The sequence below is a fragment of the Mus caroli genome, unplaced genomic scaffold (assembly GCF_978045245.1).
Source record: "Mus caroli unplaced genomic scaffold, Mus_caroli_1 scaffold_2, whole genome shotgun sequence".
NCBI classification, from domain to species: domain Eukaryota; kingdom Metazoa; phylum Chordata; class Mammalia; order Rodentia; family Muridae; genus Mus; species Mus caroli.
Window position 1 is genome coordinate 149,271,237 of NW_028227257.1, and position 23,317 is coordinate 149,294,553.

The 23,317-nt window shown below is 52.9% G+C and overlaps 1 protein-coding gene across 1 annotated transcript; it reads right to left on the reverse strand.

Annotated features, from left to right (window-relative positions):
* Positions 1-4,823: 4,823 nt before the first annotated feature.
* On the reverse strand, positions 4,824-18,991 carry Prdm12 (PR/SET domain 12). The gene is made up of 5 exons (XM_021157084.2): positions 18,769-18,991; positions 16,728-16,918; positions 15,180-15,335; positions 7,209-7,320; positions 4,824-5,239 (listed from the first exon to the last, which is right to left on the reverse strand). The coding sequence occupies exons 1-5, from the start codon at positions 18,989-18,991 to the stop codon at positions 4,824-4,826; spliced, it is 1,098 nt and encodes a 365-aa protein (XP_021012743.1).
* Between the last annotated feature and the right edge of the window lie 4,326 nt (positions 18,992-23,317).

Here is a 23,317-nt window from a genome sequence, read left to right on the forward strand (position 1 = left end):
GAATAGAGAGGCAGAGCAAACCAAACCAAAGCTCAGTGCTTGCCTCCGTCTGTGAGGTCATATTTATACTCCTTCATCAAGAGTCCTTTCACGTGTCTGCCATATCCAAACATCCTTTCACCTGTGTCTGCTTCAGAAAAACAGTCTTTCATGTGTTTGCTTTAGCAAGACATCCTTCCACCTGTGTGCACCAGCAAACCATCATTCAGCATAAGCTTTCCAAAGAACTAGAAGTTTCCACTTCACCAGGGAATCGAGCTCTCCTGCCTGCCGTCTGGTGTATCCTGGGGATTGCACTGAAGCCGTCAGCTTGCGCACAGCCTCCTTCCCCATGGAGCCATCTCAGCCTCCTCTTAGGTCTCCCAAGTGTTATTTCAGCAGGATCATGAGCATCTCACAGTTCAGAGTTCTTCAATCTCTTCCCTTGCATGTGCTGGACCTGAAGACGCCTCTCCATAGAGGCATATGCCAGAAGTGCCTGTGTGCAACCAAAGCCCAGTCAGGACAGCCCCCCCCCCCCCCCGTGGCTTCCCCTGCCATCCTGGAACACTTGCTTCTGAAGCTCACAAACATGGAAGAAGCCAGACTCCCCTGAGATGGCCATGATGTAAGGAAGCAGTCAGGCATGGCAACTTGTTGCCAGCAACTGTCGAAAACTTTCTCCACCCATGCACAGACTCAGGTCTCAGCAGGCCAGCTCCAAGGCATACTCAAGGTATCTGTTCTCCTAGCTCAGGAGATCTTCGAGTAGAATACAGGAAAGGTTTGAAGACAAGAGGAATTGACATTTCTGAGGAATGTACTGGAGTGGCATTGCTGCTGCTGCTGCTGCTGCTGCTGCTGCTGCTGCTGCTGCTGCTGCTGCTGGTAGTGGTGCTGGTACTGCTGGTGCTGCTGCTGGTGGTGCTGCTGCTGGTGGTGGTGTGGCTGCTGCTGCTGCTGGTGCTGGTGCTGCTGGTGCTGCTACTGCCCTGGTAGTGCTGCTGCTGGTGCTGGGGCAGCTGCTGCTGCTGGTGGTGCTGCTGGTGCTGCTGGTGCTGCTGCTGGTGCTGGTGCTGCTGCTGCTGGTGCAGCTGCTGCTGGTGCTGCTGCTGGTGGTAGTGCTGCTGGTGCTGCTGCTGCGGCTGGTGCTGGTGCTGGTGCTGGTGCTGCTGCTGCTGGTGCTGCTGCTGGTGGTGGTGGTGGTGGTAGTGCTGCTGCTGCTGCTGGTGATAGTGCTGCTGCGGCGGCGACTGCTGGTGCTGCTGCTGCTGCTCCTGCTGCTGGTGCTGTTGGAGCTGCTGGTGGTGGTGCTGGTGCTGCTGCTGGTGCAGGTCTTGATAGTGGCAAAAGCTATAACCACACTCACCTACCAAAGACATCCTTGTATTTACTGAGCACTTACTATGTTCCAGGCACACACTTGTATACTGTATTTGTTTATACCTGCTACCCTGTGACATCCTTAGAGCTAAGTATCCCCCAACGTTCCATCTGAGAAGGCCAAGGCACAGAGATGTTAGTTCATTGCCCAAGATCACACAGTAAATGGCTGAGTAGGGTTTCAAACTCAGACCATTGCCCTCTGTCTAGAATTCTCTGTTATGGATTCCTGAGAAGAAACAGGTCAGCCTTGGAGTGGTTAAAACTATTCCTAGTGTGTGTGATGCCTGAGGAGGCTTGATCCCTATTGTTATGAAAATGAGCAGAGGAAGAGGAAAAAGAGGAGGAGGAAAGATTTACCTGACTAACATCTGGTCCTCCAGAAAGAACTTGCTGTACATAGTGACATATGACAGTCATCTCAGTATGCAAGAAAGCTGAGGCAGCAGGATTGCTTTGTGTTCAAAGCCAGCCTGAGCAACATAGTGAGTTTAAGACCAGCATGGGATATATAGAAGAGCCCATCTCAAAAACTAGAAAAGAAACAAAGTAATGTAAAGCATTCTGGCATCCGGAGGTGGCGGTCTGAAGGAGAACCTCCCTCTCTCCACACACTCACAGATTTGGATGCTTAGTCCGCAGCTGATGAGCTGTGTGGGAAGGATAGGGAGTGTGACTTTGTTGGAGGAGGTGTGTCACTGGGAGTGAACTTTGAAGCTTCCAAAGCCCACGCCAGGCCCAGTGTCCCTTTTGCTGCTGGTGGATCAGGCTATAAAGCTCTCAGCTCTTGCTCTAACACCACACCTGTCTGCTTCCCATCATGACGATCGTGAAGAACCCTCTCCAACTGTCAGTAAGCCTCAGTAAAATGCTTCCTTTTAGCCAGGCATGGTGGCACACATCTTTAATTCGAGCACTCTGGCAGTAGAGACAGACAATACTCGGTGATAGCGAGTTCTAGGACACCCAGAGCTACACAGGGAGACTGTCTAAAAACAACAAAAAACAATAAAGAAAATGCTTCCTTCTATACGAAGGAGGGAAAGGCTTAGGAGGGAGGAGTCCCAGAGAAAAGTCATGGGACCTGCAAGCTAACTTGCCAGCTGCCCCTCTGTGCCATGACTCCCAAAGTATAAGGGTCTTTCTTTGGCCATGCATGCCACACTGGGAACTTCCAAAGAGGGATGGCTTCTATGACAAGTGTGAATTCCCAGGTGCACAAGTGCAAGGCTGGTGAGGACACATGTCCCACTATGTCTGAGAAAGGCTGGGACACAGGTGTGAACCTACACACTACAGCCCACACATCTGACTGACCCAGAAGTCCTTGAGGAGAGTAACAGGCCTAACCTTATCCAGCCCTGAACTCGCACTGGCCTCACCCTGTCCTTCCTACTCCTTGGTCTTCACAAAGGTAGGTGTAATGGTTAGTGATGTCAACCTCACAGGATCTAGAATCACCGGGGAGAGGGGCATCTGAGCATGCATATGGGGGGGGGTTACCATGGTTACATTAATGGAGGTAGAGGGACTAGCTCACTGTGGATCACTCCATTCCCTGACCGGGATCCTGGATGGAGAAAAGGGACTGAGCAACGTGTGTCTCCATTCACTGTTCTTGCTGTGACTGTGGTGTGAGCAGGGGGTTGGGGCCGCTGCTGTTTTAATTCCCCCACCATATGTACTGTACTTTGAACCAAAATAAACCCTTTTTCCTTTAAGTTGTTTCTGCCAATGTGTCACAGTACAGGAAAAGAAACTAAGACCCAAAGCCTGAAAATGGATGTGGCAGACTACTTAGGAGGTCCAGGACTCCTGGTGATCCGTCTGGCCCACCGCTGCCCCCTTAAACCAACCCAAGTTGGTTATGAGAACAAACAACTCCTAAGCCATGTGTAGGTGGGTAAATTGTACTGGAGGGACCCCACACTGCAGCTGGCTAAACTACAAGAACTCTGTCCTGCTCCTTCACTGTTCCCAGTCACTCTGCACTGTGGCTTTTCTTGGAGAACAGCAGCTTTTCGTTACCGAAGGTACAACAGTGAATTTTAGCAGTAGTCAGTGGAACAACCCCTCTAGCCATTTCCAAACGTCTCCACTGTTTCCAAATGTCTGAGACATTTGGACCTTGCACCCGGGTAGGGGCCAAGTGATACATGTTCCAAGTAATTTTTATTTTAGAATACAAGAGAAGTACAAATGTATTTACAGTTTACATATACAATCAAATAATATATATCACAGTTTCGTAAATATCATCTTAGATAAACATTTACAAAGTTAAAGTGACCGTTTTCTGGGAGTAGAACACACTTTCTTGAAAACTCTATACATGTTATACTTTTTGTTAATATTATTATAGTTTTGTGTGTGTGTGTTTTTTTTTTAATTATTATTACAAACGCCCTGGTGTTTGGATGGAGTGTGTGTGTGTGTGTGTGTGTGTGTGTGTGTGTGTGTTGGAGGGGACGAGAATTCTGGTAAATGACAAGGTTTGAGATGACACCAGAGGGCGCCCACGGACAGATCAGGGAAGGGTGTGGGCAGGAGTGCGTGGGAATGTGAGCTCGTGGGGAAGAAACCCGGGGGCCCCCCTCCGCGCACCTCAGACAAACTTTCTGGGCGGAGAAGCCAACCTCGGCTCCAGACAGCCCTGTATGGTCGCTCGTTCTCTTGTTTGGGGACTTAGTAGGGTGGAAGTGAGAGTGCCTCTCCATTCCTAAGCTCAGAAGACAGGAGAGATTTAGGAGAGGGAGCACTGGTCTAATTCCTGCGTTCTATAGATGGGGAAACTGAAGTCCCAAAAGGGTCAGGGTCTTGCCCACGGGCTATGGTAAATGTCTCTGTGACTCCACTCTCAACCTGCCCAGCACACTTCAAAAAATATATTGGCGTCTTGTCCTTCCCTGGGAGCTGGAGGCTAGGGAAAGTAGCCTGCAGGAAAGCAGGGCCCCGAATGATCAGGTCTCTCCAGGTCTGTGCTAATCACCTTAGGGCTCCAATCACAGCCAAGGGTCAACGGCATTCCCTCCACTCGCGACACATCAAGACACCATTCCCAGGAGGCAGAGATAAGCACCGCCCTCCCCGGGCCCACTCTGGGCCAAGGAGGTAGCTCTCTCTTCCACTCCCAACTACTCAGCTCTCTTTGGAGATCGTCTGTTCCCCTTCTCCTGTCATCTAGGACAGAGATGTCCGCGTGGGGACGCGGCCCTGCAGGAGAGCCACTCCGAGATGGGGCCGGGCGTGGGGACCGACTCTCAAGAAGAGAGGACAGCGTAGCAGCCACACCAGCCGGGTGGCCTGGGCAAAGGGGACGTCGCCCCTCGGCGTCCTCCTCTGCGAGACGGATCAGGAGTGGGTTCCGGGGAGCCGGCGCCTCGGCGGCGCGCAGCGCGGGGGGTCGGGTCCGTCGCGGCGGCGGCGGGGAGGCGCGTGCGCGTGGGGCGCGTGCGCGGCGCTCACAGCACCATGGCCGGCAGGTGGTGCGCCGCGGCGGCGGCAGCGGCGGCGGCGGCAAGCGCGGGCGCGTGAGCGTGGGGCGCGGGTAGCGCGGGCGAGTGCGCCTGCAGCGCGGTGCTGGGCGGCCGGTGGCGCGCGCTCTTCTGGTGCGCGCGTAGGCCGGCCAGCTGGGAGTAGGCGCTCTGGCACACCTGGCACTTGTAGGGACGCTCGCCCGTGTGCAGGCGCACGTGGTTGCGCAGCGTGGACGACTGGCTGAAGCGGCGGTTGCAGAAGCGGCACACGAAGGGCTTGTCCAGCGTGTGGATACGCATGTGCGAGCGCAGGTTGCTGCGCGAGTTGAAGCCGCGGTGGCAGATGACGCAGCGCATGCGGCCCGCGGTGCCGGTCGCGGAGTCCGCTGGGTGGAAGTCCTCTGGCCGCGCGGGCAGAACGCGGGACCCACGGAGCGGGCGGGAGGGAAAGAAAGCAGCCCGGTTAGCACCCACGCCGTGAGACACACAGCTCCAAGGGCGCAGCGGGTCATGGCTGTGATCTACAGCGGGTCCCCAGGCTGGGAAGATTTGGTGGCCCCAGGAAACCTTAGCCATCTCATCCGAAAGATGGGAGGCAGTCCAGGCATAGTGGCCCAGCACTTCGGGAAAGGGGGGAAGGGGTGGCTAGGCTAAAGGCATTCATTTGCCACCAAGCCTGATGACCCAAACTGGATTCCCTGGACACACATGGTTAAGGACAGAACTGACTCCCACTAGTGTCCTCTGACCTCCACGTGCTCACCGTGGCATGCATGCCTATATGTACACACAAATAAGTAAAATGTAAGAGTAAAATAAAGTTAAAACAAAAAAACATGGTCTTGTAGAACCACTAGAGGCTAGCGAGATTTTGCAAGTTCAGTCAGAAAAATTGCAGTCACTAGAAGATTTCTTCTGTACTGGTCGCTTTGCCTTGGTGTGAGAATTGCCTGGGTCCTAAAAGCCATCCACAAAGGATAACAACTATGACGCCCCTAAAAAGCTCTCTCATCTCTCACCTCACAAATATTGGCTGAGTATTCAGCGTACCTGGAAACTATGTCCATTTTCTCCTTGAAAATGGAGACAGGGGCATTCAGAGAAGGGGTGTGTCGGTAAACATTGAGCCTCAGGCCCCTTCCTTTCCTTTCCTTTCCTTTCCTTTCCTTTCCTTTCCTTTCCTTTCCTTTCCTTTCCTTTCCTTTCCTTTTCCCTCTTTCTGTTTTGAGACCTGGTTTCCCAGTATAGTCCTGGCTCCTGAAACTAACTCTGTAGACCAGACTGGGCTCAACCCCAGAATTCCACCTGCATCTGCCTCCAGAATGCTAAGATTAAAGGCGTGACCACCATTGCCCGGCTTGCTTCTCTTAAAAATAAATAAATGGGCCAGAGAGATGGCTCAGTGGTTGAGAGCACTGCCTGCTCTTACAGAGGATCCAGGTTCAATTCCCAGCACCCACATGGCAGCTCATCATTGCGTGTAACTCCAGTTCCAGGAGCTCTGATACCTTCCCACAGACATGCATGTATCAATGCACATAAAATAAAAACAAATAAATCATTTAAAAGTAAACAATCAGACATAATGACACACTCTTGTAATCCCAACATTAGGGGCAGAGGGAGGAGAATCAGAAGTTCAAGGTCATCTTTAGCTATCTAATGAGTTTGGAGGCCAGCCTGGGACCTGTGAGACACCCTGCCTTTAAAAAAAGTCACAAGGATTTTGTAGGGTCTGGGGGGGTGACACTCATCAAAGGCTTCATTTCAGACGGGGGGCAGGGGGGGAGAGAAGAGTCCAGTTATCTCTAGACTCAACAGGACATTGGTCTTGAGCCAGTAGCTTCTGTATAATAAGCCCTGTCTCAGGACACACCGGCTCATTCTACTCTCCCTCTGTTCAGAATACAAACCATGCTTATGCAGCTGATTGATGCTAGGCCCTATACAAGGACCTGGACAGAGCTGGAAGTGGGCATAGAGAAGCCCTCACCCCATGCCTTCTCTTTACAGATGAGGAAGCTGAGGCACAAAGCCAGTCTCAGCCTCATGCAGCTGAACTAGACATCAATGTGTGTCCCTGCTGTCCTGCCCAGCTCTCGGGCCACACGTGTCACCAATCTAGGGTTTCCTCATCTGCCTGAAGACAACCTAACAGGTCCAGAAAGCAAGCCTGCCTGCCTTCCCCCATGCTCAGCCCATGCTGGCTGCCCTGGGGGCAGTGGTCTTCTGTTTGACCAGCAGCTCCCAGTGCACAGTACTGCTGGATGTTGAAGAAGGGTTCCCAAGGCTAGGAGGTATCCTGTCGCCTAGCTCTCCCTTCCTTGGATCTTTGTCACTAGGACCTCCTGGCGAATACTGAATACCTACCATGCTTGTTTTTCTTCTGTTCCTCCTCCAGGCCTGGCACACCTGGGATGCCCAGGAAGGTGTTGTGGGAATTTCCATACCACACCAGCAGCTCCTGGTCTGGAGGGATCATCTGCAGGAAGAGAGGCAGGAAGAGGTCAGGGGGGTGGCAGCTGCTGGCAGGAGGCAAGGGGTTTCTCTGCACATTTCTGCACCACACCCGGGCCTGAGAGAGCCAAAGCTGGCATGATCTAACTGACCTATCCCAGGGAAACTGTGTAGACATTGAAGGCCCCAGGACATTGTCCCCTCTCTTCCTCTCTCGTAACCCAGGTCATCTCATCATTTCTGTCCAGTTTCACAAAAATATCCAAGAAAACAAAAGAAAAAGAGCTCAGGCCGTGTGGGTCGGGTGTGGGGAGGGGAGTAGCGCAGCTGTAGAACGCATGCTTAGCATAAGCAGAGGCCTGGACTAGATCCCCAGCTCTGCATAAAACTGTAATCACTGTAGTCACTGTCGTCCCCGCACTCAGAGGTAGAGGCAGGACCACCAGAAGTTCAAGGTCATTCTTGGCTATATAGCCAGTTGGAGACCAACCTGGAATTCATAAGACTTTGTCTCAAGGGGGCTGGTGAGATGGCTCAGCGGGTAAGAGCACCGGACTGCATTTCCAAAGGTCCTGAGTTCAAATCCCAGCAACCACATGGTGGCTCACAACCATCCGTAAGGAGATCTGACTCCCTCTTCAGGAGTGTCTGAAGACAGCTACAATATACTTACAAATAATAAACAAATAAATCTTAAAAAGAAAAAAAAGACCTCTTCTCAAAAAAGAAGGGGGAAAGCTCCACAAATAGCAGTAACAGGAGATAAAAACATCTAGAATTCCCTCCCCCCCTCCATTTTTAATCCAGGGAATTAGAGTCAGTCAGCACTCAGAGCCCTAGGGCAGAGCCAGATGTTTCTAAGGAGTGTGGGCTGTGGGGTACCCTATGGCTACACCCTGCCTGATAATGTTCTAGAAACAGCTTTTATCTCAAGTGCCCACAGGCAGCATGGAGTCACACAGCACAGGGCTCTCTGCGGGGCTTCATGTACCACAGGGCAAGTGCTAAGCAGGAAACCTTGCGATTGGCAAATACCACCTCTGGAAACACCAAAACCAGCATTCAACGGAATGCTTCGCTGTGTCCTAGGTGCAACATCAAGAAGCCCAGAGCCGGGCTGGAGAGATGGCTCAGCAGTTAAGACCACTGACTACTCTTCTGGAGGTCCTGAGTTCAAATCCCAGCAACCACCAGAAGCCCAGATCCTATGGCCAGGCTGGAGGCTTGGCTGCTCTCAACCAAGACAGCTTCTGATCAAGAGAGTTTGGTGGTGGTGATCGAAGGGAGCTGAGAAGCCTGCTCTCTGGACCCCGCCAGGTAGGACAAAGAGAAGAGAACAGCCCTGAGGCCACAGTCCCTGTAGGTCCCTCGGTGAGGTGCCCAGTGAAACTCGGACAAGGCCTGACAACAGCTGTCTCATTTCTCTGTGAGATTCTCTTTTAGCTGAAGCACAGGGGATCATATGAGAGTGGGGAGACAGCTCGTTTTGTAAGTACCTGCCTTGGAAGCATAAGCTTATTAGGTTGCGCTCCAAAGCTCACATGAAAAGTGTAGGCTTGATGATGCACACTTGTAATCCCCATGCCGGGAAAGTCGAGACAGATCCCTGGACTTTGCTGGCTAATCAGTCCAGACTAATTGCCAAGCCCTAAGCCAGCCAGAGAGCAGTCTCAAAGAACAAGGTTTCCGAACAACAGCACCTGAGATTGGTGTCTGGTCTGCACACACTCGTACACACACATCATACACAACACGAGCATATACACATACATATGTACAAAGAAAAATCACCACCCATGGCTATCTGGAGCCACCCCAGAGGAGTGGTCAGGTAGAGTTTCTTCCCTTTGTGTGTGCCTGAGAACCTTGGGTCCACCTTCCATGGAGATAGCCCAGAAGGCCTGCCTCGCCTCTATCCACCAGGCTCTGAAAGGAGAGCAAGGAGTGCGGGGCAGGGAACTGCAGATATCCTGGCTGCGGCTCCCCTGTGGCGAGCAGCCTAGCCTCATCATGTCTCTTTCACACTAACCCTTAGCCTTTAGCATCATAGGAGCACAGGTGTGTGTGTGTGTGTGTGTGTGTGTGTGTGTGTGTGTGCGTGATCAGTCCCATTGGGGAGGTTAAATATGAAACATAAGCACAATTCATAAACAAGCAAAATGAGGCAGTGTCTCCAAGGCAGCAGGCAGCTTAGAACCTGGCACCAGAGCTAGACAAAATCCTCCGGCCTCTCCTTCACAGTCATGGTCACCGCCCAAGAGACCAGAGGGTCAGAGCTGGAGGCCTCTCCTTGAAGCGGAGGAGAGAAGAAAAGGGCCCGTGAGAGCCTCAGAGAAGATGACAGAGTCCAAATATTTAAGATATTGATCCAGGGCTTGTTTGTTTGTTTTCGAAATATGGATTGGGAGAGAGGCCACTGTACAAGATGGAGCTTGTGTTACAGGGTCCTTAGGTGTGACCTTAGAAGTCTCTAAGCATGTCTCTTGAAGCAGCCTCTAGGCCATGTGCACATACCTTGTAGGAGATGAGCTACAGAGCCCCCCATCCCCCCCCCACACACACACACTGAGCCCTGGCGCAGGACATTGGAGGGGACACTCAGACTCTGTGCCTGCCAAGCAAGTACTTGTGTCCCTTTGCTCTTTGACTCATAAAACAGAACAGTCCCTCTTTCACAGGCCTCCCTGAGAGCTGTTGGGTCACAGGGGCCACAAGCACAAAGCGCTGGGCACTGAAGCCGTGGAATTGCTGCTGTTTCCCTGACTTGGAGGTGCTCCGGAGGAACTAGCAGTGATCTGGGCACACTGAATCACTGCAGTAAAGCCCAGGGCCTCGGGCAGCATGAACGTCCGTGGTTACCCTGGCCTTTGCCTTCCACGCCCGTGAAGCACAGGCTTTCGGAGTGTGTAAAGTTCTGGGTTTGGTCTTCAGCTCCATGTAAGCCAGATGTAGGGCCCTGCACCTGTAATCCCAGCACTGGGGAGTTAGAACTCCCCAGGAGGGTATAGGAAGTTCAAGATCTTCACCTAAATATCAAATGTTATTTAAATCTAATAAACAAATACTAAAATCAGTTTGACTCAATTTAAGCATTAAACTTCATGGGCATAAAGGTTACTGTGCCGCAGGGTAAGTAATGAAAAAGTTCTTTCTCTTCTGCCCTGAGTGCCCAGCCATTGTCTCTGCCTCCCTCTGTGTGTTTCCCCCCAAAACATGTCATATTGATACTTTGAACAAAAATGCTGATTTAGGCTTTAAAGGTCACTATGGAGAGACTAGGTGACTTCTATCTACTTTAAAAATGAGCATGTATCACATCTATATATCTGGAAATGCAAGTGTGACAACAAGCAAGACTTTTCAGATAGGGAAGCCTACAAATTAGAATGTACTGGAACTGGGGATAAAACAGCCTCAGACAGCTAGAGTCTGTGAGCAGTGGGGGAGGCCCACATCACCCTTACAAAGAAACAGGACTACAAGTTCTTTGAATTTCAGAGCCTGGAACCCCTGTTCCTCTGGTATCCACTTAATAGATACTAAAATTAATTTTATTCAACTTAAAAACTAAAGCCCGTAGGCGTAAGGTGGTAAATAGTGGGGAGCTCCGGATGCCCAGTTGTTACTGATGCTCTCTGGGCATGTCCTGCATCCACCAAAAAGCCTGTGTTGGAGCACAGAAGACCCCAGAACCTGCACCCTCTTCTCTGAGATCCTGAAAGTACTGTCCAGAGACCACCTCTGTGCATTGAACAGTCACAGTCCCCTGCAGGCTCCTCCCAGGCTGTGTTCCTACTGAGTTCAGCTCTGGTCCAGGCTAGGCTCTCTGCACTAGGGCTGGGAGCCTGAATCAGCTGCTCATTCATGTTTCTGGGAACAGAGATTGGTTTGGAACATACCATGAACCAAGCAATCCCCAAAGGAACTGATTCCCAGTTCGTAAAATCCACTCTGTCAAACCGAGGGAAACAGCCTTGCCTGACTCCCGCCTCCAAGCCTTGGGACCTCTGGCTAACTCCTAACGTGCTGATCAGCCTTAACTTGAATCCTGCCCCCGTTCCAATGACAGAAGGGCAGTGACGGGGTTTTCAGGTTTGCTTTCCTAATACAAATTCATGACACTCCATTGAACATGCTCCCGAGAGGCAGCCTGCCCCTGACACCTGCCCCTTCCCAGGGTGACACAGAAGCATCTCTGTGTCATCTGGATGATCATCCGTTTCCATTGTGCCTGACAGATGTCCTGACACACCAATTAATAGAGCCCCAACAAGAAGATGCTGGCCAGGGAGGCCACACAGCACACAGCCATGAAGCTCTGGAGCAGGAAGGCTGGGGTTCAAATCACAGCTCCAGACTCTCTCTGAACCTTGAACTTTCATTTCTTCATCATTAAAATGGGGACAGAGATGCAGCAAAGCTCAGCCACGCAGGACCTATTCAGTATGTATAGGCCCATGGGTTCAATTGGCAGAGCCATTTTTAAAAAGTAAATAAGCCCTGGGCTCAGTCCCACTACGAAACCAGAGTTGCTTAGACCTTTGAAAATGTTGCCAGTGTGGTGTCGGCACGTGAGAGATGTCTGATGTCATAATAATGTCTGCGTACAACATTTAATGGGGTCGATCATCAATGGTGGTACTCATCAGAGCCACTATTGAGCAAGGTCAAAAGGAAAATGGTGCTTGTCCTCAGAGCTGAGAAAAGAGGTAAGGCTCTTGGAAAAATAAAGGGCTCAGCTGCCCTGGAACAAGAGAAAATGGGAAAGCCCACATTTCAGGGCAACCATTTGCCAATACGATACAATAAAACGGAAATGGAACGGACTGGGGATTTTCTTCCTGCACATAGTGAAAACAGATTCCTCCAGGCTTCCCCTCTTGCCAGTTTCTTGCCCAAATCATTTGCTTCTTCATGAGCCACTTTTGCTTTCCTGAAAGAGGTAGGTCCCTGTGGACACACTATCGCTCGGGTTTATTCATTCAATATTTATTGGCCCCACCTGCGTTGGGCTTCGTGCTGTCTAGAAATGCCATTTGAAGCACCTGAGGTGGGACTGAGTGTCCAGGCAGATGCAAAGTCAGAAGGCTTCGCCCTCCTCACCTCCGCCTGGGAGGCAGAATTTGGAACAGGTACTCCAGCTTTGGTCTGAGTTCCTGAACTGTCACCTCTGTCTCCACTTAGAGTTCATGATTTTGTATTTGTGGGATGTCCTAGTGTCTTCTTCCTACTGAAGAGAGACAATGTTTTGGCAAATAATGGGTTACTGTGGTGAAATACAAATAGCACTCGCTTGTGAGCAGGAAGACCAAGTAAACAGATTGTCACAAAGCCCCCTCTCCTTGGCTAACAGCCCCTCAGCCCACACAGACCAAACAGCAGATTAGACAAGACTTCCCAGGAGCCGCCTAGGTGATCGCAGATATGTCTGGTCACACCTGGACATATAAGTAGAGTTCTGACATTGTGATAACATGGTTGAGACAATTGCTGGTATGGAAAAAAATGTGCCCAATATCATTTATGAAAAGCAATTTGGGGCTGGGAATGTTGGCAAATGCCTTTGATCCCAGCACTCTGGAGGCTGACCTAGGCAACTCACTGTCAGTTTGAGGCCAGGCTAGTCTACGTGTGAGTTTCAGGGCTACACAGTGAGCCTGGCTGGCCTGAACCTCGCTATGGAGACCTTTACCAGGATCTGATTCTTGGTCTTCCTGCTGCTCACAAGCACTGTTTATATTTCATAACAGTATTCCATTACTTGCCCGTTACATGGGGGTGGGGGGGAATGTCTCTTGTCAGTAGGAAGAATACACTATGGCTCCTGTAGGACATTCCACAAGTACAAAATCACGAAACTCTATATGGGGACAGAAGTGAGACACTGTCTTAAATTTGTACAACAAAATGTTTTAAACCAAAGAAAGAAAAGTAATTTGTAAGTGTTTTGAGTTTCTTTGTCCCCTTCTTAGCAGGATGGTTCACTCTAAGCAGTACAGTGCCCAGCAAGAGGCATGTGTTTGATACAGCATATGTGTGATAAATAGATAGATGTGGGTATATGGCCAATGGGACTAAAATAAAATTTAAAGGTTTATAAAATGTTATAAGCTTAAATTTCTGATAAACATAAACTTTTCCCCTAATTAATTATACAAAATTTAATCCCTTCCTGGAAATATTCTTGCCCCCTGGATTCATACTTCTGGATAAATGTTGTTCACCTGTCCTGATTTATCTTTGACTTACACTAGTCAGATATGTCTAGTATGAAGGGGTTCAAGCCACCTGTCTGTCCCAGGTGAATGCTAACATGGCATAGAAATCCTTGGCCAGTCTCCTGTGTCTGTGTCATGTCCATGTCTGTGTCCATGTCCGTGTGTGTGTGTGTCCGTGTCTGTGTGTGAATGTGTATGTATACACAGGTTATATGTGTGCATATGTATTTGTGTATATACATATGTGTAGGTGTGTTCTCTGGAAATGTGCACATATGTGTGTGTATGGGGGTGTGAAGGGGTGTATTTGTCTGTGTCTCTGTGTGTGTGTGTGTGTCTGTCTGTCTGTCTGTCTGTCTGTCTGAATGTGTGTAAGGGAGCCAAAGGGGTTAGAACTCATACTTTGCTATGGGTGAGTTCAGCTGCACCAAAAGCCAATTCTAGGAGGTGGCAGTACAGTTAGATGGTCTCAGGAGTCATGCTGGTTCTGCCTGACATTCCTCAGCCCTCCTGGAATTTCAGAACTCCTGTCATCGGCCTGCCTTTCTTTCTTCTTTACTCCCTGGTTTTCCTGGTGCTGACCCAGGTCCTGGCCACACAATGCAGAGGCAAAGGCTATTCGGCTATCAGTTCTGTTCAAGTCTATGGGTCTGGCCATTCTGGAACAATAAGGTTCCAGTTCCAGAAATTAGCAGGCATAATAGATACCCAGAAGGGTCTAGACTTCAGGCTCAGCGTCATCGATGGTAATGGAGTGTGTCTAGAAAGGAAGTTGTTCTCTGACCTTGAAGAGCAACCAAACCCCTAGCCATCCTGAAACCAAGGGACTTGCAAGTCAACAAAAGTGTGAGATCTAGAAAAATGTGGTAGGAGAGCTCTGATGCCTCCTCACAGAATTTAGACAACTTCCCATGTCTGGGGTAAGACATAGCCAAGCTGCACACCAAGGGTCACTGCTGTGCTGTGCCCTCTGGTGATGTGCCCCTCTGCTTATCATTGCTCACCAGCCCCACCCCAGTGCCTTTCCCCTTCTTCCTTTGCCAGGCAGGTGACCTGCCTTCTTTCCCAGCCCCTGGCCCTGGTTCCACTTTTCCCCACTTTAGAAGACTCCCACTCATCATGACCCGAGCCTCTCCTCAGCTAGCACTCCCCTATAGAGATGGTTCAGAGCACCAGGCCTTCAAGAAATGACAGGTTTTCATGTCCATGAACTGTGGATAAACTCAAGATCCTCCTTGTGAAGTTGTGTGAGAGGCCTAACACGGTGAACTGTTATTTGCTGAGACAGAGCTCTGAGTCACACAGGATTGGCCTCAGAATGAGGCATGACATGCAGTTAAACATGGGGACACACGGTCATTGTCATAGTCAAGCTCTGTCCTCAGCCGCTTTCCACTTGGTGTCCTGTTCTCTATATTCTTCTGCCCTCTGAACCCCTGCACACGCTCGCTCCTCTACATCTGAGATATTCACCACAACATTGACTTGTAAGCTCCGCCCTCACCCTCGCCCTTGCTCAGCTGTATCAGCAAGTCTCCCATACGGGGCATATTCCTGGCAGTCAGGGCCCCTGAGCCTTAGCCCTACACCCAGGCAGAGCCAGTTAGGCCAGTACTGACATCCTTCTCCTCACCATGCCGTGTCTCCATTCGTTCCTATCACATACCTCTATGGCCTTGTAGAAGATGCTCGTGCCTATCTGGACCACCTCCAGGTTCTGCTCCTGCTCATTCCGGGCACACTTGATGTAGGTCATCCAGCTTCGGTGATCTTCCTGGCTGGCATCGATGAAGTACCGTACTGTACCATCCTCGTTGAATACCTAGGCACGAGTGGAGCAGTGATGGGTGAGGAAGGGCCAGGCCACATGTGTGACCCAAGCCAGACTCATCTGCAGACATTCTCCTTTCTCCCAACAGCTCTGAGAAGTCAATAAAGCTATTGTCGGCTATGCCTTCCAGTCCAGGGAAAGGAGGTTGCGGGGCGGGGGTGGGAGGGATGATGACCGAGATTCGTCTGAAGCAAAAGATCAATAGGGAGTCAGCGTTCAGGGACCCATGGGCTCACTGTGACCAGGCCCTCCAGCCCCAGAAGAAAAAGCTCTCTAAGAGACCCCCAAACAGGCAACATGGTCTTTGGCTACCTGTCCTTAAGGGTGCAAATTTTTGAGGTAGAGCAGTGGAGAGGATAGCACAGGGCCGCAGAGAGAGACACAAGAGTTTGAGAGGCAAATCTAGCTCACTGGTGTCTCTTGTCCTGGCCTAAGCCCCTCCATGAAGCTGCTAAGGATCCTCAGAGGACAAACCACATCCTAGCTTCCTGACTGGGCAACAGCTGGAAGACACCCACTAGGCGCAGGTGTCCAGGATAGGGAGAAGGCAGGGGCTGGGGTCATCTCTCTGCTCTCCTCATCCAGGTCCTGTAAACAGCTGCACCGTAGCTCGTAGCTCGCTGGGCCCCTGCCAGGTGCGGCTGCTAGGGTGGCAGTGGAGAGGCAGTAAGATGGAGAAGTAGGTGTAGCATCTGGTTACTGTGGGTCTGCATGGGAAGAACGGTGGGGAAGAGCCACCACAGGGCCAGCATCCCTGTACCTGATACTGCTAGAGGTGGGCTAGCGTCAAAAGGCCAGGGATGGAAGCCTTTCAGATATCCATCTCCTGCAAAGTGAGAATAATAACTGAGGGGGTCTGACCTCACAGTTTGCAGGCTGGGGAATCAGACTGCTGACTCAACACCCAGTCAGCCATGGTTATTTTGAATGCCATCAGGCCTGGGATGGAGAAACCTATTCTTAAGAAACACTCGGCTTCTGCTCTCCTCCATTCCAGCCACACTTCACCATAGGCCAGCCTCAGAGACCAACTTTGCCTCTAAAGCCAGGGGAAGAATGTGAGGAGCATGGCTTCTTCCCAGCCTGTGTGCATCAGGACCCCTCTGGATCTCAGCGAAGTGGTACACGTATGGCTGACAGCCTTGCTTGGGAGACTTGGAAACAAGATCACTCGGACATCCAAAAAAGGTAAAAGAGAAAGAACCTTTGGCAGAGAAAGCTCCAGGCCTTAGGAGTCTTACTCCCAGGAAATGTACAAACTCCAGCATCTACAGCTCCTAGGGAGAACTGAAGCTCTGGCAGGGGCCAGACAGGGTTCCTTTCTGCCACCAGTGGATACAACCCACATGCCAACTGGAATCCCTTTCCAAAGCTCCCGCCTACCTCCCACATGAGGTTGTTGTTTTTGCAGATATCCACATGCTCTGGGGCAATGACTCGGCCAGTGAAGGGGCCCATCTCCGTGCCTGCCTTGATCCACGTCTTGGAGAAGATGCCAAGGCCCTCGCCTGGGATGGAACTCTGGGCGATAATCACTTCCACCGGCAGCACCAGGCTAGATAGCTTCTGCACCTCTGCAAGGATTAGAGGAAGCCGGTCATATTGCGCAGAGATGGCCCTGCCCTTCCCATCCCGGATGCGCTCTTGCCCTGCTTCGCGCCTGCGAGCACAAGCAGCCCCAACTCTCTCCAGTGGCAAATCTTTCCAGTGGCGCTTTGTAGGCCTACGCGCAGAGGTTCAACCTCATTTTACAACCCAGGACCCTCGGTGCCCTCTAAACGCAAGCGGTGCACGATGGTTCTTTTATTTTTCTTGTGGGCGGAGAGTTACTGGGGATCGAACCTAAACCCTTGCGCATGAAACGCTCCGCCACCGCCGAGCTATATCATCAGCTCTTAGAGCTCATTTCAAAGTCTTTCCTCAAATTCTCCAAACATCACAACTTCACCGGTCTTCCATCGCGGAAAAACTTAGGAACCACTGAAACCACTTTGTGTTTATAGAAAGGGAAACTGAGGCCGGGTCTGGTGAAGAGGTATCGTCCAACCCGGGACACTCAGTCTTGTTCCTAGCTCTTCAGCCGGTGACTCTGAGTTCATGGCGTGTCTCCCGGACTTGATCAGCACTGGGGACAGATCCCTAGCTAGAAAGGTGGCACCCGCGCAAAAGAAACACTAGCTTCTACCCACTAAGCTCCGAGGCAACACACACACACACACACACACACACACACACACACACACACACCTCCCCCTTGATCTTCCCTGGCACGCCAGTATCCCTCTCTCCTCCCAAGTTCTAGAGTGCCAGAAAGGGCGGCACCCGGATCAGGCGAGCTCTGAAGTCGTTTTAATGGGCGAGGAAGAACCAGCGGTCCCTAACCCCGAGAGGATCCCCGGTGGGGCCTCTGCGGCAGGGGTGGGAGCGTTGAGGCGCACAGGGGCGGCCTCCATGTCTTACAAGGTTCCCCTCTAAGCTACCTGGGAAAATACCCGGCGAGCCGGCCGGCTGAAAGGGGGGGTTAAACGGTGTCCATTGCGGAGCGGCCGGCAATTTGTCACGCTGTTAAAGTGATCGCATTCATTCGGCTCCATTCGAAAGAAATTGCTAATTCTAAATTCATTAGCCCTGGAAGAAAGCTGTAGCAGTAAATTGTATCTCAATGCGGAGGGGACTTGTTTAAAAGGGGCCGAGGAATTCCCCTTACAAAAAGGCAGGATTAGATGGTTGACATAGCGTGAATGGAAGTGGAATTAGTCTTCACGGTAAATTAAGAGAGGAACAGCGATCTTAAAGGGGAAGAGAGGGCGTCGCTCAGAGACGCCAGCGCTGGGGAAAGATATTGTTTGCGGGGTGACGAATGAGGAATAAGAACTTGAGACATCTTAAAGAAAAGAAACTTTCTTCGCTCTTTCTCTCCCTCGCTCTCTGCGGCTTTTTCTCTCCGGCCTGCCCGCCCTCCGCCCCTTCCCCGGCCCCGGCTGTCTTTTAAAGTTTGTGGTTTAAGTGGGAACTTTCGCGGGTCAAGCCCAAGTTAACCAAATGAATTTAAAACCCCTTCTTTTTGAGTCAACTGCTATTACACGCCCAGTAAGGCTTTTAATGCCAGGAAACCGCCAGCTCCAGGCTGGAGGATGGGGTGGGGAGAGACGACACAGGAGAGCCCGGGCTGACCGAGGTAGGTCGCTCTGGTCGGTCGTTGGGATCTGGTCCCTGAGCCTCCTGCATTCCTACGTGCCTCTTCTCTGCTTCCGTGAGGCCGTTGCAACCCAGGTTGGACCCACGTAAAAACTGAGGTGCGCTAATCAGGGAGAGCGCATCCTGGCTGGGAGCGGCAGCCCCAGCCCCTGGACCCGTGCCGCTAACCTGAGAATTGGGGGTAGCCAGGAAGAGCGAAGGAGAGGAGCCCCGACGGCACACTCACCTCCTGAGAAGGACTGCGCCAGGACCTCGGCCGTGAAGGCCGTCTTTGGGCTGGCGTGGTGACTCTTGTCTTCCAGCAGCTGTTCGCCTAGCACGTTGCGCCATCGGCCATATAAGAAACTGTGCAGGATGTCGGAGGTGATGACCTCTGCCAGCGCCAACCCCGGAGCCTTCAGCCCTGTTTTGAGCACCAGGGCCTCAGCTGGGAGCACAGAGCCCATCATGGGCGGCGGAGGGCTCGCCGCGGGCGCCGCCGAAGGACGGCTAGGTGGACTCCGGAGAGGTGGGCAACGAAGAGGGGTCAAAGGAATGAAAGGAGAGAAGGGTGACACAACACGAGGGAGGAGAAGGAAGAGGAGCAGGAGGAGGGTGCACTGGGGAGTGAGTGGCAAGGGATGGCTGGGAAGACGGGAGAACCAAACCGGAGATTCACAAAATCTGCAGAGATGGCAGAGGCGGCACGGAGGGCTGGAAGTCCGCGGGTGGAGACAAGGGTGGATACAAGGAGGGGTGCGGGAAGGGTGGGCGGCGGGTGGCTGTAGAGAGACAACGACCAAGGACTCTCGGTTTCCCACTCGCCTTCTATACACCCAGCCAGGACCGTCCTCCCCTTAGCAAAATCTCGGCTCTTTTATAGGAGCCGCAGTGACCCTCCTAATTGGTTATTAATGACCCCCTGACGTCGAAGGACAGACTTGTACCGGGCCAGGCTCGAAGGAGCCTTCACCGACAGCGCGAGGGGCGGGGGCAGCATGCGGACCGCTCAGAATAGTCTCCCTCTGCTCCTCCCTCCCCCATCCTTCCTCCTCCTCCCCCTCCTCCTCTTCTCCCCGTGGGAAGCTCCAGGCAGGGAGGGAGGCTCAACCCGCGGCCCGGAGCGAGGAAGGGGGCGGGGGGGGGGGGGCGGGTGTTGAAGTAGGGGATGCTGCGCGGCGAGGCTTGTCTTTACTCTCGGGACTAGACTGAGAAAGAGGGGGGTATGGCTGCTAACCCCGCGGGTCCCCATGCCCACCCTGGCCAAGCAAGATCCTTGGTCACTGTAGATCCCAGGCTAGGCCTTCACCTTCCTAGCTCTGCGGGCCACTCCCAGAGCTGCCGGTGCTTTTTTTGCCTTTCTCCTCAACCAAGCCCAGTACTCTGTCCGATCCCCACCTCTCCTTCGTCCCACACCCTCTCCTGCACTCTTTAGAGGCTTCACTCCTTAAGCTGCGGTGGCAACCCGGACAGCTTGGGAGATGTAGATCTCTTGCGCTGGCAGTGCTAACCAAGCGGGCGCTTCGTCCTAAACGGGCTCCCCAAGAGCTCTGCTCGCTGCGCACAGCCAGTGTATAACTTCCGTCGCCAGCACAGAGGGCTGCTGAGGAAGAGCCACCGGCGTCGCCGTCGGGGCTGGATCTCACCTACCATAGAGAGGTTACCAGCCCTAGGAGTACTAAGTTGGGGTGGGGAGTATTGAAAGGTCATCAAATACTCACATCTGTGGAATACCCTAGAGCAATGCAAGATGGGAATTGCAGACACCCAAAATGCCTCTGAAATTGCGGACTGCCCAGGGCAAAGCCATCTGCTCGGCCCTGCTTTGGAATCAGTCTGCTGGGATTTCAACCTAGGAAGCCGCCAGACAGACGTTCCTCTTTCTTTTTGGTCTCTTAATGATGATTCTTTCTTTCCTGGCTCCTTTCTCTTCCTTCCTTCCCCCTTCCCGCTCTCCCCCTCCTCCAGTGGATTCTGTATAGTCTTTCCAAGGAACCTGGGAGCCAGCTCCACACTTCTTCAGAAACAGTTGCTAAGTCGGGAAGATCACGGCTTCCTGTGTGCACCGAAGTCTCCTGGATAGCCTTAAGACCACCCCCACACCTTCAGCTCCAGAAACGTTGGAGCGGCTTTGGGCACACCTCACTCAACAGCCTAAGTCCTCAGAGCCCCCTCCCCTACTCCCGCTGCAATTTCAGATGGCGCAAAGAAAGTTCCGCAGCCCTGGAGGCTGGTTTGTGTGAGTTCCCGTGTTAGGGCTCCACTGTACAGTGAAGACTCTTCAGGCCTTTGAAGCCCTGTGACTTGGGCGTGGATAGCGCTGGCAGCTCGGGACTGAGATTTGACCCACGAATCAGATTCTAATGCCGCTAGGAAAAGAACCCTTTCCACCACCAGCTCCCCAGAGCTAAGCTTGCCTCGCTCTTGGCAACCATGGGATCCCAGGTCTCTATAAGCCCTAGTCGGAGCCAGTGGTCTGGCATCCTCAGCCCGGCAGGCGGGAGACTAAAGCGCCAAGCCGGCGATAGGAAGTCCTCTGGAGAACCTCTGGAGCCCAGTGGAGAGTGGGTATACCGGGCCGGGAGAGGGACCAACGGGCAGGGCGCCAGCAGAGGGCAGCGCTGCAGAGGAGCAAGGGCTGCCGGCGGGTAAGAGTTCCTTACAGATGCCGCCGGTGAGTTAAATCCTTTCGCGGAGAGGTCCAGTTTGGAGAGGAGTATGGAATCCAATGGCTCGGTGGCAAGAGAGCCTGACCGGCGCCTGGATCTAAGTGGAGAGGAGACTGAGCTGGGCAGAAGAATGCCAGGACTGGGGCACTCAGCCTCCAACCCCGAAAGCCTTCCTCAGCGCTTGCGGCAGACTAAAGGGAACGGAAGACAGCAGTGCATCCTGGGGACAGCCCTTCTCTTCTCCGGACCTCTGGGCTCCTGCCTGACAGTGGTTTGAGTTGAACTATGTGCTGTGCTGTCTTCCCAGCCTGTCGCTCTTCGGATCGGACCGTTTGGCTTTCTTTCCCCGGCGCTGAGCAGGATTCTTAACAATTCCCTCGCTACACCCTACTGCGAAATTCTCCCAGGTCCCAGAGTCCTTCATGCCTAGGGCGAATTTTCGTTCCAATCCCAAAATTGAAGTCAAAAGACAGAAGGAACAAAGGCTCTGACTGAGACCAGGACCCCCTCATTACTTTCCTCGGGTCCCCCAAAACCTGGGGAAACTATGCTGGAGGAGCCTAAACAGCCTTCTAGCTGGGGTGCCCACGGACCTGGAATGTAGTTGCTGTGCTCTCATTTTGAGCTTCTGGCCTAATGATAGTCCCACCTGGCCCTATGCACCCTCAAAATCAAGTCCTGTAGGGAGGACTGCCCACCGGGATCGAACAGTAAGGGCCGTGAGCGCGCATCTGTTTGCTTGGAGGCTTCCAGAAGAAATGCTGCGGGTTCACAGTGAAGGAACCACGTCTCTGGGACCCAGGCGCCGAGTGTGCCTGCGCGAAGACCCCTCCCATGGACCCGGCTGGGTCGGAGCTGCAAGGCACCGCCCCCGCCCCCTTGATCGCGCCCGCGGGCTGTCGCTCGGCGATCTCTTTAATATTCATGGGCGTTAATAGAGAGGCCCCCAGTATATCGGCCCATTGTGGGCGGCTCGTAGGGCTTGAATAGACCCCGGCCCTCTTTCTTCGCAGAGGCTTCCCGAGGGGCCGGGCCAGGAGTGAATGGCCCCTCTTCCCGCTCCTCACCCACCCCCACCCCCTTTTCAGGGACAACATCTTTATCCCCGCTGCTGCTGCCGCTGCCGCCGCCGCCCGAGCCCCATTCACTCGGCCTGGACTCTGGGCGGAACGAATCAATCGGCTGCGGCTCTTCGGAGGTCATCTCCACCGCCCGTGCCCCATCCCCCAGCCCACGGGAGTACGGACAAGGGAGGCAGCGGCCGGCCGACTGACCCACTAGCGAAGGGATCCCGAGTGGGGTGTAGAGGACAGGGCAGGATAGGGTGGTGATCGGATGGGAACGATCAGAAAGGGTGGCTGAGCCAAGGAACACCAAGAGGGTCTCAGGACCCCGCCTCGGCCAGGCACGGCTAATTCCAACTTGTTGCCTCTGGCAGGGAGCCCAGGGGACCAGGGCGGCAGTGCGAGCCCGGAGATGAGTCCCGCGTCCCTTCCAGTCTCCAGCGTGCATCCCTTCGGGTCCGCGTCCGCAACCGCGAGGCCCGGAGCGTGGGAAGCAGAGGAGGCTCTGGTCCAGCCCTCAGGGCACGTCGGTTTCTTTCAGTGCGAATGGGCTTTGCTCCTTGATGACCAGGTTTGGTCCGGACCGCGGACCAAATTCCAACCCTTAAGCCAACGCCGGTCGTCCCAGGCCTCAGTGCCCGGGGCGCGAGTCGGTCAGGCAAGGCCAACTCGATGGGTCCCCGCCCCTCCCGTCCCGGAGGCGCTAGGAGAAAAGAAGCCCATTGTCCGCCAAGAAATACATTTTGGGGCCCCGGAGAGAAAGCTCCTGTTTTGAACTTTAGAAGAAAGTCTCCTGCCCTTGCCCCTCACAGGGAGAGATTTGTCGTCCCACCATCTCCAGGGCCTCAGAGCGCCGCCTCCTCCCGAAACATCTGCCGGGGGAAAATCCACCCTGGAGGGCAGATCGTGCTGGCTTTAAGCCCCGAGAACTCATTAAAAAGATATTAGCGGCGGGGGCAGGTCCCGCGCAGGTATCGATCGACCGGAATGAGCCCGAGCAGGGCTGGGGGCTGGGGTGCGGGGACAAGAAAGCAAAGAATGCAGCGAATCTGTGTCCGGAACC

Bases quoted from the DNA above. Each gene is read 5' to 3' on its own strand.
- Prdm12 (XM_021157084.2), bottom strand. From the start codon at position 18,991: ATGATGGGCTCTGTGCTCCCAGCTGAGGCCCTGGTGCTCAAAACAGGG. The intron at 16,919-18,768 runs GTGAGTGTGCCG...TAATCCTTGCAG, and splicing joins GGCGCAGTCCTTCTCAGGAG to AGGTGCAGAAGCTATCTAGC. The intron at 15,336-16,727 runs GTAGGCGGGAGC...ACTCGTGCCTAG, and splicing joins ACAACAACCTCATGTGGGAG to GTATTCAACGAGGATGGTAC.